Raw genomic sequence first — 15097 nt, 5'->3', positions numbered from 1 at the left:
ATTACGGTAAATCACTGTGTTTACCGTAATTCGGATCCGCTAGGGCTTGAATTAAAGAAAAATTATTTCTTTCAATTCTACGAATTCTTGAGACAAAATTATATATTCTTGAAAATTATCAAGAATATATGTTCTTGTATCAAGAAAATGTTCTTAATGAAAGTATTTTTTTTTCTCAGTGTATTCATTCCCTAGTACAATGTAGTCAAATACTTAAACATTTCCATTTGAATTTTTTGAGTAGTGATAAAAAATATATTACCTCTCGTGTAAGCCTGGTGACGTTTGTAGTTAGAGCCACAAAACCAAAGAATACGGCAAAAAAATTTAAAATAGTGTCTATGCCAGAAACGTTTAAAAAATTTGGATCATTCAAACTCCATTCATTAATCATAAAATGAAAATTAGTTGTTGTTAACACAATGAAATAAACAGTGATCAACAAAGTTGGGATCGCATAAAAATCAGATATGTGGTTACAAATTTTATATAATTGCATATTGGCATCGCTGATATTAGTAATATCCTTGATGATAGATTCTTGGCATGGAGGTAAAGTGACAAATGATATTTCGAATTCATTTTCCGGCTTTATATTGCCAAGTTTGAGAATTTCTTTATTCATACTCTTTAATAATTGAAAGACAATATTCAATATAAGTGTATATTGAATTAAGATCCAGCTGCTTGTGATAAATTGTGTGATCCATAATACTGATGTGTATATTGGACTGACAAATATCTTAAGCATTAAAATACCAAAACACATTATTAAATTTCCAGTCGGTATAATATATAAATAAAAATCATCTTCAAATTTATATTTTTTACAATCGTTCAAATTATTATTAACTCTGTATAAACCGTTTACGATGTTGACAATTTTTTGTTGTTGTAAAATATAAATTAACCACATAATACTAAGAGCAAAAGTTCCATATAATAGAAGACATGTGTTAATTTTGCTTTCCACAATTAAACCTTGGTAATGTAACCCCCATAAGTTCAATGTAAATGTAATTATACTGTATGAAGATAAGACAATTATGAGAAAAATATTGTATAAATATCCGTACTTTGTAACTTCAACTAGATGCACTTGATTACTATGAAGGTTTTTGCTTTCAAAAAAATTGTGGATATTCACTTTCCATGGTGATAATCCAAATATTTTGAAAACAATTAAATTGTAGTAAAGTATAATACGCTTGCATAATAAATAAAAATTAATTTTTTCACAAGAGCGACGTTTATAAAAAAGTTTTTGCTCCATTTATAATATTGTATTCGTCGACTCATACACACGTTAGGAAAAGAGCTCTGACTGACTGATATTCTCTATGTCCACACATTTGAAAGTAATCATTGATCACGATATTTATGCAACTACTTATCATAATTAGATTTCCAGTTGAAAAAAAATTATTTCAATAAATAAAATCGTAATATTGTTTATTCATTATTAATCATATTACTACCAGGACAATTAAATACGTTAGGAAAAGAGCTCTGACTGATATTCCCGATGTCCACACATTTGAAGATAATCGTTGATCATAATACTCATGCAACTACTTATTATAATTAAATTTCAGGTTGAAAAAAAACTAATTCAAAAATTACTTTAGTAAATTACATCGTAATATTGTTAATTATATTACTGCCAGTATAATTGAGTAAGAATCAATTGAATTTATTAAATAAATTCCATAATTAAGAATATTTACATACTTAAAATTTTTATTTCAAACAACAAATTAATAATGTGTCAATAGATCAAATTTTCATAGATCATTTCAGGTGTCCAAAACTGCCCCAAAGTGGCGAAAAGCGGTACCCCAATCTACATAATATATAGTAATATGTTTAAAGTCATTTACGGTACATTAAATACAGACTTTGTATCAGTTGGCATAATTCTAGTATCACTTTTTTCCGTATAATATTGTTTAAATTCGATAAATATTATTGACGGATTAAAGGATATCGATAGTTTGTGAATAATTAAAGTCTTTCTCCCCGAATATATTAACTCTTGTAAGTTACTCTCGTGGACGAAATTGTATGAGAATAATAAGATAAGTCACTATTGTACCTAAAATCTGAATATAATAATTTATTGAAATGAAATGATATCTATTATTTGACAATATCATCATTACATTATTTATGATTAATTGATTAAAGTAAATAATTATTACATTTTGTAGAAGAGAACCGTCAAGATTAATCACTCCGTGAGTTGTAAATTCCAGATTCTGGTGCAATAAACTATTTAAAAATTCAGTGAGCTACAATAGAACGAAAAGAAATTTATTAATATACCAAAATAGTTTTACATTAATTAAATATGACATATACATATTACCGCACTTCTGGTATTTAGATCCAATGTGCATTCCTTAGAAAGTAGAAAGATACAGTGCGAAGTTTTAACAAACTGAAAAGAAATAGTTGATTACTTAAATCTCTCATTGAAAAATCTCATACAATCCGATAGATTCTCATAGAAATATTATACACGAAGAAAAGTGCAAGTCAAAATTAAATAATAATTACAATCACAATGAAAAATTTGCTATCTCGAATAAAAAATTACAACCCGTAAAAAAAATTACGATGATTTATAGAAAATTAGTTTTTTATTTCAATTATTACTATCTAAATTGTAATTTTCACTTATCATATTAATCACAATACAGCTTCGTTAAGTTTTCGCTTGGAAAAAATCAATATTTACTTATTCATATGAAAATAGTTCAATGTTACAAAAAGTAGAAATTGTTTTCAGAATTATTAAAAGTTAGTATATTAGTCGCAATTTTTGTTTCGTAGTTGATGAATATTACATCTCAATAATGTAATTCTACGTAGGTTACTGTACATTTTAGAATGTCGGTAAGACAAATTGCTACTCCGGGAGATAAAATTACTATTTGAGATTGTAAAAATTATTATCTGGAATACATCTTTCACAAAGCGCGTTAACTAATATTTACTAAGTACAATAGTACAAATTATTGGTACATTATAATTTTTATTTGTCGCTAGTAAATTTCATTTTGAATGTAGTAATTTTTATAATCAATAGAAATTATTATTCTAAATAATATGTTGTAATTTTTACTTTGAGTTTTGTAGAAGTTTCGATTTTGTTTTTAAAATGTCAAGATTTCTTCTCGAATTGTAATTTTTTTTTCAAATTTAGTAAAAATTACTTAATTTTTTTTTTCCGTGTAAGAATAAACGGTTGCGATAAGAAGTGTTATGCGCCTCGAAAATTTAGCTATGAAAATCTATCGTTTTCTTTTTTCGACCGAATATATTACTTCACGAGTGATTCTGGTAACACTTGTAGTTAGAACAGCAAAGTCGATCATTATAGCTAAGAACCATACGCTACAGAGCAAATAAACTGCCAACAAGAATTCTTCACTGCTCGTAATTAATGACATTATTAGAAAATGTAAATTATATGTCGATGACGTAATGAAGTAAATTGCAATCAGTAATGTTGGTAAAGCATAAAAATCTGAAATTTCGCTGCATAATTCGCATAATTTCAAGTTATAATAATTAATTATATCAATATCATTGATAATCGATTCTTCAAGTAAAACTTTTCTAAAAAAAACTGTTTTGATTTTATTCCCTGTATTTATATTGCCAAGTTTTAGAATTGTTGCATTAATACTTTTGAAAATTTGAATAATAATATTTATTAATAATGCGTATTGTACTAGAACAGAACTTGCAACAATGAACGGTGCAGCCCATAATAAAAATGTCAGTACTGAATCTATTAAATACTCAAGTAATAATATACTAAAGCACATAATGATGTTACCAAAACTTATGATATATATACAATAATTATTTTGAAATTTGTATTTTTTGCAACTCTTCAAACTATTATTTATCTGATACAATTTATTAAGGATATCTACAATTTTTTTTTGTTGTAAAATATAAATTAACCATACGATAAGCATCAAAATCGTCCCGTATAACTTAAGAGTTTTGTCAATCGTCTTCACTATAATTGAGTCTATATAATCTTGGTCCAATTGTCCTAATATTACTCCAATTGACATATATGTAAACATAATAATTATCAAAACAACATTGTATATAGCTCCGAATTTCGAAACTTCAAACGGATATATGTGATAATTATGAATTTTGTTATTAAAAATTTTATGAACATCTGTTTTCCACGGCACCAATCCAACAACTTTGAAAAACACTAAATTAACGTAAAATATAATATTTTTTAGCGATCGATATAAGTCGTATTTTTGCACATTTTTACGTTCAAAAAATAGCTTTTGCTGCATGATGATATTACATATACAGAAACCGGAACGGACATTACACTACGTGTTTACAAACGAAAAACTATTTCTGACTGGCCTGCATGTCTAGAGATCTAATCAGATTACATGCATGTCATTGCTAATATTGATTATTTAATTATTATAATTGTTCACGATATTGGTTGCATTTTTAATTTTATTAATTTCTCTACAACAATATTTCTGTGATTGATAATTTATTATGGTATTATTGAAATAAAATTCATTATTACTCTCTAATTATAGAAAACTTTATAAAAAAAATTTTCAATTTTCGTAACGGGAAGTTAAAAAACAAAAGTAACCATCAAGTCGTGTCTTCAAAAAACTTCAGGCTCCTTTATTTGTCAGTTTCTGAATAAACAGAAGTAATCGCTTTCCAGAACTGACAGAGTTCAAGAAACTTCAAATTTAACGTTTCTTTTTTCATCATATAATTAATTTTTTGCGACAGACGCTTGAAATCTACGACATTTAGCGCTCATAGCCGGCAGCTAAAAATATTAGATAAGATACAGCTGGTAAAAAAGATACCTAATCGTTCTAATAGTGACGTCATCATCGGATCAAAAAATATTTTTTGGTTACATGTGCGATAGCAAACGATCAAAAAATGTCGAAGTAACTTAACGAGCCATCTTGTGACAAAATTAATCATCATTTTAATTCGTCCACTTACCGACTTCTCTCTAATTTCCAACAAATACTCAAAACAATCTTACCAAATAAATAAACGCGGATTTATAACCTGTCATTTATAGGCACTAAATGTAGTAAATTTCTAATATCTGTAACATAAACTAATGTATTTATCTAGTACAATCGAGTCCAAGACGCGAGTGTGAAGACACGAGCGTCTTCAAACACGATCGCACTCGATAGATAAACTACTATTCAGATAGTGGATTATTTTAAAATATATATGTACGAAAATATAGCGGAATGGTTTCCCAAAATTTTCTATTGATACACCACGTGACCGTTAAAGATGTGCGCTTTTGAATTTTCCAAACTTTTGTAATTTGCAATTACGAACGAAATTGGCTGAGGATAATGAGATAAGTTACTATTGTGCCAATAATCTGAAAAAAGAAAAAAGAACAGTAATTCGTCAAAATGAAACTTAAAAAAATTATTTTATTCTATTTTCATTGCACAATTTATGATTAATTTAAAAATTATTACAGTTTGTAACAGGAAACCGTTGAGGTCGATCACTCCATAAGTAGTAAATTCCAGATTAAGGTGCGATAGGCTGTTTAAAAATTCATCGAGCTACGAGAGAACAATATTATTAAGATTTAAATCTACGAAAATAGTTTTATATTAGTTAAATATGACATGTATATACTACCGCATTTTTAGTAATTGACTCCATCTTGCATTGATTAGAAAATAGAATAATGCAATAAGAAGTTTTATTAAACTGAAATTAAATATATAAATATATTTAATTAAAATAATTTTTTCAATACACATTTACTCGAAATGTACGCCACTAAGCGCCTATAGTTGGCAACAAAAAATATTATACACACCACAGCGAATACTAAACATACCTAATTATTCAAATTGTGACGTTAAGGGGATACGGTACCGGACCTCTTTCTCACACTCAGAAAAATAAACGAGACTATCTTTGTTGCACTCGTTGAGTAAATAAGAATTTTAAAACAATTTTTCTCGGAGACGAATTAGAATTTTTGAAAATACAAAATTTCTAGCCCTCTGTTAAGGTTTGAAAAAACGCTAAAGACTCTCTATTTTAGGTTTCTAGTGTTCGTCCGTAAATTAAATTGAATTGAAAATCGGTTACCGTTACCCCTTAATCGTGCAAAAAATATTATTTTTTAGTTGCATGCATTACAACTAGCGTGCAAAAAATATCGAAGTAACTCATCGAGCCATCTTGTGACAAAATTTTTCATCATATTTCAAGCATCCTTCTTTACCTGCTGACTATAGGCACTCATTGGCGTACTTTTCGAGTATTTCTTATAAAAACTGATATAGGGGAGCCTGGGGCACGAAGGCCCCCTTAAGCCGGTTTTTGCTTTTTGTGGTTTTTAACCATCAAATTCGTTAATTTTCCGTCTATTTTGGAAGAATCTGTCGAAATTTTGCAAAAAATCGAAAAAAAAAATTTTTTTTCTGGGGCACGAAGGACCCCTCCCCAAAAAATTATAAAAATTTTTTTTTTTTTATTTCCTGTCAAGTTATGACCTCTACAATGTTTGTATCATATTTTAGGCCAATATGTGATGGTTGGGGTAAAATGGACCACTCAACGAGAAATTTGTAACGAAAAAATTAACTTAACGCAAAATAAAAAAAAAAATAATTTTTTCGTTCAATTTTTTCTTTTCGAGTGGTCCATTTTACCTCACACATCACATATTGGGCTAAAATATGATAAAAATATTATAGAGGTCATTACTTGACGGAAAATAAAAAAAATTTTTTTTACCTAATTTTTGAGGGGGGCCTTCGTACCCCTGGGGGGCCTTCGTGCCCCAGGCTCCCCTATGTATCTAGTACAATTCCATATAAGACGCTCGTTGTGTTGATAACTTCACTTCCGGTTCAGTAGTTAATCGTCACAACGTGCGTCTTACACACAAGCGCACTTGATATATAATCAACTATTTATGAAAAAACAAATGACCAAATATATTACTTCACGTGTGATTCTGGTTACACTTGTAGTCAAAACTGCAAAGTCGATAAATACTGCTAAAAACCATACGCTACAGACTGAATAAAGCGCCAACAGAGCTTGATCACTATTTGTAATTAATGATTCTATCATAAAATGTAAATTATAGGTTGCCGTTGTAATGAAATAAATTATACTCAATAATGTTGGAAATGCATAAAAATCTGAAATTTCACTGCAAATTTCACTTAATTTTATGTGTGAATAATGAAGGACATTAATATCTTTGATAATATATTCTCCAATTAAAACCTTTGTGAAAAATAATGTTCTTATTTCATTCTCTGTTCTCATATTACCAAGTTTGAGAATTGTTTTGTTGATACTTTTGAAAATTTGAATAACAATGTTTATTAATAATGTGTATTGTATTAGAACAGAACTTCCCACAATGAACGGTGTAGCCCATAACAAAAATGTGACTATTGAATCGATTAAAAACTCAAGTAAAAATACACTGAAGCACATAATGATGTTACCAAAACTTATAATATATATATAATAATTAGTATCAAACTTGTATTTTTTGCAACTCTTCAAACTATTATTTATCTGATACAATTTATTAAGGATATTCACGATTTTTTTTTGTTGTAAAATAAAAACTAACCATACGATCAGGATCAAAACGACCCCACATAACTTAAGAATTTTGTCAATCGTCTTCACTATAATTGAGTCTATAAAATGTTGCTCCCATAGTTCTAATATTAATCCAACTGCCATGTACGTTAACATAGTAATCATTAATAAAACATTGTACATAGTTCCGCATTTTGAAACTTCAAATGGATAAAGTAGATAATTATGAATTTTGTTATTAAAAATTTGATAAATATCCGTATTCCAAGGCACTAATCCAATAACTTTGAAAAAAACTAAATTGAAGTAAAATAACATATTTTTCGATGTTAAATATAAATTGTATTTTTGAAATTTTTTACGTTCATAAAAAAGCTCTTGTTGCATGATGCCATACAATTACCAGAACACAATTTACAGTTCGTGTTTACTAGAGACATGTGAATTCTGACTGACATTGTTCAAATGATACAATCAACATATGCATGATGTTATAAATGTTGGCTTTTCAATTATTGTAATTATTCACGACTTACTTATTTAATTTTTAATTTCATACATTTATTTATATCGCGATTGCCCTGATTGATAGTTTTCTCATGTTGTTTAACGATATTGTAAAATCGAACTAAAATACTTGTTAACTTCCCGCGGAAATAATTTAAAATTTAGAAAAAAATAGGAGTCATTGATCAATTAAAAGTTTGGAATTGTCTTTCTAGAAAACATTTCGAAACTTTTTCAAAAATAATTGATCGATTGCTGATAAACCGGTAACAATCTATGACAGACTCATACATCTTACCATATTGCAGAACCAATTTGTCACATCCAAATGCCGACAAACTTTAAAGATAATGATCCTCCCATAATTTAATGCAAAGGACGAAATTGTATGAAAATAATGAGATAAGTTACTACTGTCCCAAAAATCTGAAAGTAATAATTTATCAAAATGAAAATATTAAGAATTATTTAACAATATCTTAATTACGTCATTTATGAATTATAAATTATGATTTATTGATTAAACTAAATAATTATTACATTTTGTAACAGGAAACCGTTGAGGTCGATCACTCCATAAGTAGTAAATTCCAGATGATGGTGCAATAAGCTGTTTAAAAATTCAGCTAGCTATGAGAGAACGAAAATACAAAGTTATTTATGTACAACATAGCTCTATATTAGGTAAATACAACATGGACACTGTAAAAAATGTGCGGAGTGAATGCGAAGAGAATTGATTTTCATTCATTTAATCCCCTCGAAGTGAAATTCACTTTGGAGGGAAATTAATTTTAACATGAAAACTCCGGATCGTATCGAATTCGGATTTAAATAAAATCCATATTTACTCCAAATTCACTTTCAATTTTTTACAGTGTATATATTACCGCATTTTTGGTGTTTGAATCCATTTTGCATTGATTAAAAAGTAGAAGAATGCAGTGCGAAGTATCATTAAACTAAAAAAACAAACATATATTTAATAAAAACAATAAATTTATTGAGAATCGAATGACTAAGAAATTACTTCACGTGTGATTCTGGTGATACTTGTAGTCAGAACTGCAAAGTCTGTAAGTACTGCCAAACACCATGTGCCACAGTTTATACAAAGCATTAACAAAAATTGATTACTGTCCGTAATTAATGATATTATTATGTAGTATAGATCATATGTTGTCATTGTAACGAAATAAATGATCGTCAATAATGTTGGAAATGCATAAAAATTTGAAATTTTGCTGCAAATTTCACTTAATTTCAAGTGTGAATAATTGAGGATATTAATATCTTCGATAATCGATTCTTCAATTAAAACTTTCGTGAAAAATAATGTTTCACTTTTATCTTCTGTATCTATACTTCCAAGTTTGAAAATTGTTTTATTGATACTCTTTAAAATTTGAATAATAAAATTCAATAATATTGCGTATTGCATTAAAACAGAGCTTCCCATAATAAACGGAGCAGCCCATAATATTGTTGTATAGTTCATCGTCGTAAATGTCTCAAGTATCAATACAGTAAAGCACATCACAACGTTAACAAAAGTTATAATGTACAACGAAAAATCGATTTCTAATTTATATCTTCTACATTTCTTCAAACGTTTATGTGTAGTGTACAAATTATTGAGTATATTTACGATTTTGCTTTGTTGTAAAATATATATTAACCACATGATAAGAAGAGCTACGAGTCCAGTCGACATGAGAATTGTATCAATCATCATCACTATAACTGAGTTTGCATAATCTAGATCCCATAGACCTAATGCAATTCCAAATGCTATGTATGCAATCATAGTAATTATCAAAAAAACATTGTACATAATCCCAAACTTTGAAACTCCATGTGGATTTATTTGACTATAATTATAAGTTCTAGGATAAAAAATTTCATTAGTATCCACTTTCCATGGCGCTAATCCAATAATTTTGAAAAAATAAAAATGAAACTTAAATAAAACACTTTTCGAGGATGAATATGAGTTGAGTTTTTGTAAATTTTTACGCTTATAGAATATTTTTTGCTGCATATTAATATTATGAAATATGCAGAACTCAGATCAAACTTCGTGCTTATTACGCAAAAACTAGAATTCAACTGACCTACATTGTTGCAAAGATATAATCAATTTATGCATATTGTCATTAATATTATTTATGCCATTAGTATAATTAGTCATAACGATGTATTTAATTTTTAATTTTATAAATTTACTTACAAAGTAGTTTCCATGAATGGTATTTTTATCATGTTGTTTAACCATCTAATAGACTGTCAGTTGAGTACTGATTTATTTTATTAAACTATTAAAGATTTTATTAACGATTGTTTCGAAACTTGTGAAATTATATGTTATCAAATTTCTGTATTAAAAAATTTTATTTTCTGAACTTGGTTCATGAAGCTTTGACTCAAATTTTTTTCATCATAGATATAAAAATTTTTTAGATATTGAGTACCAATAAACTTCTACAAACTTCTAAAAAAAAAAAGTTTTTTCTCTTGTCATCTCAAAAACTTCTTCTAGATTGCCTCCATTAGATTGACTCCATTTTGCATTGATTAGAAAATAGAATAATGCAATAAGAAGTTTTATTAAACTGAAATTAAATATATAAATATATTTAATTAAAATAATTTTTTCAATACACATTTACTCGAAATGTACGCCATTAACCGCCTATAGGCACTCATCGGCGTACTTTTCGAGTATTTCTTATAAAAACTGATGTATATATCTAGTACAATTCCATATAAGACGCTCGTTGTGTTGACAACTTTACTTTCGGTTCAGTAGTTAATCATCGTCACTACGCGCGTGCGTCTTATACACAAGCGCACTTTATAAATAATCAATTATTTATGAAAAAACGAATGACCAAATATATTACTTCACGTGTGATTCTGGTTACACTTGTAGTCAAAACTGCAAAGTCGACAAATGCTGCCAAAAACCATACGATCCAGACTGAATAAAGTGCCAACAAAGCTTGATCACTGTTTGTAATTAATGATTCTATCATGAAATGTAAATTATAGGTTGCCGTTGTAATGAAATAAATTATACTCAATAATGTTGGAAATGCATAAAAATCTGAAATTTCACTGCAAATTTCACTTAATTTTATGTGTGAATAATGAAGGACATTAATATCTTTGATAATATATTCTCCAATTAAAACCTTTGTGAAAAATAATGTTCTTATTTCATTCTCTGTTCTCAGATTACCAAGTTTGAGAATTGTTTTGTTGATACTTTTGAAAATTTGAATAACGATGTTTATTAATAACGTGTATTGTATTAGAACAGAACTTCCCACAATAAACGGTGTAGCCCATAACAAAAATGTGACTATTGAATCGATTAAAAACTCAAGTAAAAATACACTGAAGCACATAATGATGTTACCAAAACTTATAATATATATATAATAATTAGTATCAAACTTGTATTTTTTGCAACTCTTCAAACTATTATTTATCTGATACAATTTATTAAGGATATTCACGATTTTTTTCTGTTGTAAAATAAAAACTAACCATACGATCAGGATCAAAACGACCCCACATAACTTAAGAATTTTGTCAATCGTCTTTACTATAATTGAGTCTATAAAATGTTGCTCCCATAGTTCTAATATTAATCCAACTGCCATGTACGTAAACATAGTAATCATTAATAAAACATTGTACATAGTTCCGTATTTTGAAACTTCAAATGGATAAAGTAGATAATTATGAATTTTGTTATTAAAAATTTGATAAATATCCGTATTCCAAGGCACTAATCCAATAACTTTGAAAAAAACTAAATTGAAGTAAAATAACATATTTTTCGATGTTAAATATAAATTGTATTTTTGAAATTTTTTACGTTCATAAAAAAGCTCTTGTTGCATGATGCCATACAATTACCAGAACACAATTTACAGTTCGTGTTTACTAGAGACATGTGAATTCTGACTGACATTGTTCAAATGATACAATCAACATATGCATGATGTTATAAATGTTGGCTTTTCAATTATTGTAATTATTCACGACTTACTTATTTAATTTTTAATTTCATACATTTATTTATATCGCGATTGCCCTGATTGATATTTTTCTCATGTTGTTTAACGATATTGTAAAATCGAACTAAAATACTTGTTAACTTCCCGCGGAAATAATTTGAAATTTAGAAAAAAAATAGAAGTCATTGATCAATCAAAAGTTTGGAATTGTCTTTCTAGAAAATATTTCGAAAACTTTTGAAAATAATTGATGGATTGCTGATAAACCAATAACAATCTGTGACATACTCATACATCTTAACGTATTGCAGAACCAATTTGTCACATCCAAAAGTCGACAAACTTTAAAGATAATGATCCTCCCATAATTTAATGCAAAGGACGAAATTGTATAAAAATAATGAGATAAGTTACTACTGTCCCAAAAATCTGAAAGTAATAATTTATCAAAATGAAAATATTAAGAATTATTTAACAATATCTTAATTACGTCATTTATGAATCATAAATTATGATTTATTGATTAAACTAAATAATTATTACATTTTGTAACAGGAAACCGTTGAGGTCGATCACTCCATAAGTAGTAAATTCCAGATGATGGTGCAATAAGCTGTTTAAAAATTCAGCTAGCTATGAGAGAACGAAAATACAAAGTTATTTATGTACAACATAGCTCTATATTAGTTAAATACAACATGGACACTGTAAAAAATGTGCGGAGTGAATGCGAAGAGAATTGATTTTCATTTATTTAATCCCCTCGAAGTGAAATTCACTTTGGAGGGAAATTAATTTTAACATGAAAACTCCGGATCGGATCGAATTCGGATTTAAGTAAAATCCATATTCACTCCAAATTCACTTCCAATTTTTTACAGTGTATGTATTACCGCATTTTTTGTGTTTGAATCCATTTTGCATTGATTAAAAAGTAAAAAAATGCAGTGCGAAGTATCATTAAACTAAAAAAACAAACATATATTTAATAAAAACATTAATTTTATTAAGACACAAATGACTAAGAAATTACTTCATGTATGATTCTGGTGATACTTGTAGTCAGAACTGCAAAGTCTGTAAGTACTGCCAAACACCATGTGCCACAGTTTATACAAAGCATTAACAAAAATTGCTCACTGTTCGTAATTAATGATATTATTATGTAGTATAGATCATATGTTGTCATTGTAACGAAATAAATGATCGTCAATACACGGAAAGAAAATTATGGGAAGTTTTCCTATGCATTATGGGAATGGTTCCCATAATGGTATGGGAATAGTACCTATACTACTATAGGGATGGTTCCCATATATTATGGGACCAATCCCCATAATAGTATGAGAATAGTTCCCATACCATTATGGGAATGGTTCCCATAATGATATGGGAATGGTTCCTATACCATTATGGGAACCATTCCCATAATATTATGGGAATCATTCCCATATCATTATGGGAACCATTCCCATAATGGTATGGGAATCATTCCCATACTATTATGGGAATGGTTCCCATATTGGTATAGGAACTATTCCTATAATATTATGGGAACTATTCCCATAATGTTATGGGAACCATCCCTATAATATCATTAAATTTTTTTTTTTGCACAATAGTGTAGAAATTTCCCAAAATTTGAATTTTCTTGAATGTTTTGTGCTGACAAAAAATTCTTGTTAAAAATTTTAATGTTTTTTTGCCAAATACGATTTTTTTTTTCAATGTTTGAATTTTTGTTTTTATGGTTAATAATATTTCTGTGTATTGTAGAAGTGATTACCGCACTTCTTTAAATTAATTTTTTCATGATAATATGGGAACCATTCCCATAATATTATGGGAATGGTTCCTATAATAGTATGGGAACTATTCCCATAATATTATGGGAATGATTCCCATAATGGTATAGGAACCATTCCAATTGCATTATGGGAATCATTCCCATAATATTATGGGAATAGTTCCCATACTATTATAGGAACCATTCCCATAATATTATGGGAATGGTTCCTATAAATTATAGGAACCATTCCTATAAATTATAGGAATGATTCCCATAATATTATAGAAAGTATTCCTATAAATTATAGGAACCATTCCTATAATTATAGGAACCATTCCTATAGTGTTATGGGTATCATTCCCATAATTATTGGAACTATTCCTATAATTATGGGAAACATTCCTATAATTATAGGAACCGCTCCCATAATTTATGGTCGTAATTCCTATTATGGTATAGGAAAAAATTTCACAAAATTATGGGAACCGCTGCCATAATTTTCTTTCCGTGTAATGTTGAAAATGCATAAAAATTTGAAATTTTGCTGCAAATTTCACTTATTTTCAAGTGTGAATAATTGAGGATATTAATATCTTCGATAATCGGTTCTTCAATTAAAACTTTCGTGAAAAATAATGTTTCACTTTTATCTTCTGTATCTATATTTCCAAGTTTGAAAATTGTTTTATTGATACTCTTTAAAATTTGAATAATAAAATTCAATAATAGTGCGTATTGCATTAAAACAGAGCTTCCCATGATAAACGGAGCAGCCCATAATATTGTTGTATAGTTCGTCGTCGTAAATGTCTCAAGTATCAATACAGTAAAGCACATCACAACGTTAACAAAAGTTATAATGTACAACGAAAAATCGATTTCTAATTTATATCTTGTACATTTCTTCAAACGATTATGTGTAGTGTACAAATTATTGAGTATATTTACGATTTTGCTTTGTTGTAAAATATATATTAACCACATGATAAGAAGAGCTACGAGTCCAGTCGACATGAGAATTGTATCAATCATCATCACTATAACTGAGTCTGCATAATCTTGATCCCATAGACCTAATGCAATTCCAAATGCTATGTATGCAATCATAGTAATTATCAAA

General features: G+C 28.1%; 1 protein-coding gene across 3 annotated transcripts; it reads right to left on the bottom strand.

Annotated features, from left to right (window-relative positions):
- Positions 1-1783: 1783 nt before the first annotated feature.
- On the bottom strand, positions 1784-13506 carry LOC130673747 (gustatory and pheromone receptor 32a-like). 3 transcript variants are annotated; one of them, XM_057478921.1, is made up of 15 exons: positions 13222-13506; positions 13082-13153; positions 12732-12821; positions 11064-12617; positions 10391-10772; positions 9191-10046; positions 9051-9122; positions 8701-8790; positions 7033-8586; positions 5710-5781; positions 5541-5630; positions 3330-5437; positions 2369-2440; positions 2202-2291; positions 1784-2102 (listed from the first exon to the last, which is right to left on the bottom strand). In XM_057478921.1, exons 12-15 carry the CDS (start codon positions 4335-4337, stop codon positions 2043-2045), a joined length of 1230 nt encoding a protein of 409 aa, XP_057334904.1. In that variant the 5' UTR covers positions 4338-5437; positions 5541-5630; positions 5710-5781; positions 7033-8586; positions 8701-8790; positions 9051-9122; positions 9191-10046; positions 10391-10772; positions 11064-12617; positions 12732-12821; positions 13082-13153; positions 13222-13506; the 3' UTR covers positions 1784-2042. The 3 variants fall into 2 exon arrangements, with proteins under 3 accessions (XP_057334903.1, XP_057334904.1, XP_057334905.1); XM_057478920.1 differs by having other exon boundaries at positions 9191-10274.
- Positions 13507-15097: the final 1591 nt, after the last annotated feature.

This window comes from Microplitis mediator, chromosome 8 (genome assembly GCF_029852145.1).
Source record: "Microplitis mediator isolate UGA2020A chromosome 8, iyMicMedi2.1, whole genome shotgun sequence".
Lineage (NCBI taxonomy): Eukaryota > Metazoa > Arthropoda > Insecta > Hymenoptera > Braconidae > Microplitis > Microplitis mediator.
Note: the sequence above shows the minus strand (reverse complement) of the source record. Positions and strands in the feature narration are given on the sequence as shown.